We start from the raw sequence: 3,637 nt of genomic DNA on the forward strand, positions 1-3,637 counted from the left end.
CAGCTGCAAAGCAAGAGCAGTGCTGTGTTGAAGGAATGGAAATTCTGCCAAACTAAGTAGAAGAAGAGAGAGACTTTCTTGTTTAAAACTGTCCAAAAATGCTTAAGGGCCAAATGCCAGCCAAGAATAACCATGGCATTGTGTGGTCCTGTGTAAAGACAAGGAGGGAAGAAAAGAAGCATATCCTTTAGGCTGATGTTGGCATTGGAACATACATGTGTAGATTGCCCATGGAAGAAGTTTTTTTAACAACTGTGATGTGTAACCATGAAAGCAATTCAATGGCAGATGGGTCTTTTAGTGAGATCAGTGGGAAGAGACAGCATTCATTGCTCTGAGGGTCAAGATCACAGAATCATAGAATATCTCAAGTTGGAAGGGACCCATAAGGATCATCAAGTCCAACTCTCTGCCCCTCACTGGACTAAAACTGTTTACCTAAAACTAAAACATATGTCTAAAGCATCCTCTGGATGCTCTTTGAATTATGAGTCAACTGAGGGAAGAAGATCCTTTAACACAACAGTATCAATAGAATGGATGCACCAACAATCTCTTTCAAGGTCTGTCCTCCAACAGCCTCCAAGTCCAGATGACAAGGTCTCCTTTGGGATCGCAGCTTTGAGCCCAGACCTGCACTCCAGAGCCCAGACTACATGTGCAGAGATTAAAAAAAACATTAAATACAACTGCAAATTTAAATCATTAGCAAAGCTTGGCGAGTATCCCTTGAATGCTGAAATTACAGCTCTCCAAATCAGTTCCTATTAAAGGCCCAGTTCCACGCTGTGTAGCAAGAAATCTCTGAGCATCTGACATGTGAAAGAGGTATGTAGGAAGACAGCAGTGATCTCCCTCTGGTTTGATCCTCTCTGTAACTGTGGGTAGGCTGTAAGGACAAGAGGGAATGCGGCTGCATCTCACTGAATCAGATAATTAAAACAATCAAAACTGCCACAGCCATAAAAGCAGTTCTAGAGAGAGTCTACAGAGATACTCCACAGCATATTAATTTGCAATGACTTGGAAGTTCCCTTTGTTGCTACTGAAATCAAAAAAATGTTGCTGTTTCAGGATTTTCACTCATTCAGAGACACTAACAAAGTGAAAAAGATAACTTTTTGTCAATGTCAAGACAGATTACTCAAGATTACACAACAACATCAAACACTCCATAGGATTATCAGCAATGCAGGATCTTCCCCTCTAACATATGGGTTGCATGATTCCCTCTGGATAGGAGGAACATGAAGGCTGCAGATATGTATGAAAACACCATATAACAGTCTCTGTGGCAGTCTCTGATTTCACATTGGTTGGGGCAGCATTGGCTTCAGTAGTTACTTCAGTGATGGAGAAAACCACTGATCCCCTCCCCTCACATATAGTTCTTTATTTGGTGGTTGATATTAGCAATTAAATGTTTGCAGTCACAGGATTCACCACTGAACATTGGAGTACGTCATTAGCTGGTAACAATACTGAGATCTTTGATGTAATTTTATTTTAATTGGCCTCTTAACTCATATCAGTGAGAATTGAAAAGGATGGAAAAGACCTCTCAGATCATTGGGTCCACCTGTTGTCCTTTTCTGAAACATTTTTACTATTATAGAGGAAGAATAATAACTAATACTGATAGTGCCCATATAAGAAAAGATTCAAAATCAGAAGAATACAGACAAAACTCAGGAATATAAGCAAAAAGAGGATGCGATTGCCATACAAAATACAAATCTCAACAATAGCTGCAGTCAACTATCCATGACTTCTAGGAGAGAAGTCCTAGGGCAATCGTATGGATTCAGTGGCTTCAGAAGAGCAGCCTGATCATGAGACATCCTACACTAACTCAGCACCAAAAGCAAAGGATAAGAAGACCAGAATTTCTGTAATTCTACTGTATCCCAAAATCATAAGCAACTATCACAAATACCTGTTATCCACAGCTGCTGTTCAGAAATGAAAACTTAGAAGAACCACTGTGCCTGCCTCCCAACAGTGGAGTTGGTCATTTACTGGTCATGATACTAGTTTAGTACAGTCAAACATGCAGTACACTCAAACAAACTTTAGTACAGACCAGCAGTCTAAGTTGCAGGTTCTATAACCCAGATTCTTCTAGTGAAAAATACCGGGCACATTGTATTGGAGCTGGGAGGAGGCCAAAGATTGACTTTGCCTCAACTACAGAATTTGTGAAGTCTTGTCAGCAGATTTGTTTCAAGGGATTGGCAGCCTGCTAAGAAGTTAATCTACTCCTTTTGATTTCAATTTAAAAGGCTTCCTCTTGAGAGTGATATGTCTAATTGTCCAGAAAGAAAATGACATCACAGCTGAATCCCCACCTCCCTTGCCCTGTGTCCAACCCCTTCCTGGGGCTGTCTCACTGCCTGAACGTTACCTCTTCTCTACAGTTTCATTCCTCTTACACCACGAAGTGCAATTGACTGGTCTGCGTCCATCCCCCCTGGGAAAGGCAGGTTACCCTGCAGGATAGCCCACTGGGAAGCACTGCTTTCACTGTCAGCACTGTCAGATGGCCAGAGGACAAACCTCTTAGCCTGGACCTGCAGGTCTGAAGCATCACCCTCATGAATCAGAGCAGCTTCACCTGCATGGCCTGGGAGGTGCCTCTGTGTCCCAGGGGTTCAAGCAAAGTAGGGGCAAAGGACAAAAAAAGTCACAGATGCGGTTCATTTGAGAGCAAATTTAATTAACGAATTCCACACAACTATAACCACAGTTAATACTAGCACCAAAGCCATGTAATGGGTTTGTTTGCTAGAGAGATTTGCAAACCACTTGCACTCAGAACTGGAGCCTTCTCCTCACTTACCCTGCTCAAAAATTAACGTCTTTCTATTGCAAAAGGCAAAACAATTGTTTGAAAGACAACTGGTTTTTTCTAAATTTGTACTTGTAAAACGTGATACATGGATGCTTCAATCACCTGACATAATGCCTTTTTTGCAAACAAACTCAGAAACTTTCCCTCCTGCAATATCTGAATAGAAATATATAAACATATAGCAGGAAAATAAACAAGGAAAGAGAAATAAAGTAAATCTCGATTACTCGAGATATATTCTAACATCAGTTTTTGAAAAGAAACAATACTTTCCTTTGACACCATTGGGGTTTTAACTTTAGGTCTTAGGACACTTCATAAGCAGTAAGGCCACTCCTGATCTGCTTCTACAGCTCACTCCTGTACAGTAACCACAGAATTTCCCTACTAAATGACTACTATTTGTAATACTAACCTTGAAAACAAACAAAGAAAAAATTCAAAGTATATAAGTTTGTTATAAATATTATCACAGTATTGAAAGTTAGGATAATCAAATGCTTTATATAATTTCCTAACAAGAACATTCGGTCTGAATCCAAAACTCTTGGCTATAACCAAAGTGATTTAAATTAGAACAAGAATTTATTTAAAATGATTTATGTTTTCTTGTTAAAAAAGGAAATGGTGCTTTCTATAAACAAAAGAACATGTGATTCCTTTGACACAGATATAAGTTACAGTGGAAAAAGCTCAGAAAGCTTCAAATAAAATTGGCGTTTGTTTAAAAGGATGATTCAACAAGTTGATTGCATGAGGTTCAATCAGCCCATACAGTCTGGTAAT

The 3,637-nt window shown here is 39.6% G+C and overlaps 1 protein-coding gene across 2 annotated transcripts in view; it reads right to left on the reverse strand.

Annotated features, from left to right (window-relative positions):
• Positions 1 to 3,434: 3,434 nt before the first annotated feature.
• TUBGCP3 (tubulin gamma complex associated protein 3) overlaps positions 3,435 to 3,637 on the reverse strand; it is a 49,524-nt gene continuing 49,321 nt past the window's right edge. For both annotated transcript variants that reach the window (XM_042038765.1, XM_042038775.1), the window contains exon 22: positions 3,435 to 3,637. This exon is cut by the window's right edge and continues 82 nt beyond it. In XM_042038765.1, coding sequence (XP_041894699.1) covers positions 3,612 to 3,637 — 26 coding nt within the window. In that variant the 3' untranslated portion in view covers positions 3,435 to 3,611.

This window comes from Corvus kubaryi, unplaced genomic scaffold (assembly GCF_017639235.1).
Source record: "Corvus kubaryi isolate FWS band 111438036 unplaced genomic scaffold, C.kubaryi_AGA036_p1.0 133, whole genome shotgun sequence".
NCBI classification, from domain to species: Eukaryota; Metazoa; Chordata; class Aves; order Passeriformes; family Corvidae; genus Corvus; species Corvus kubaryi.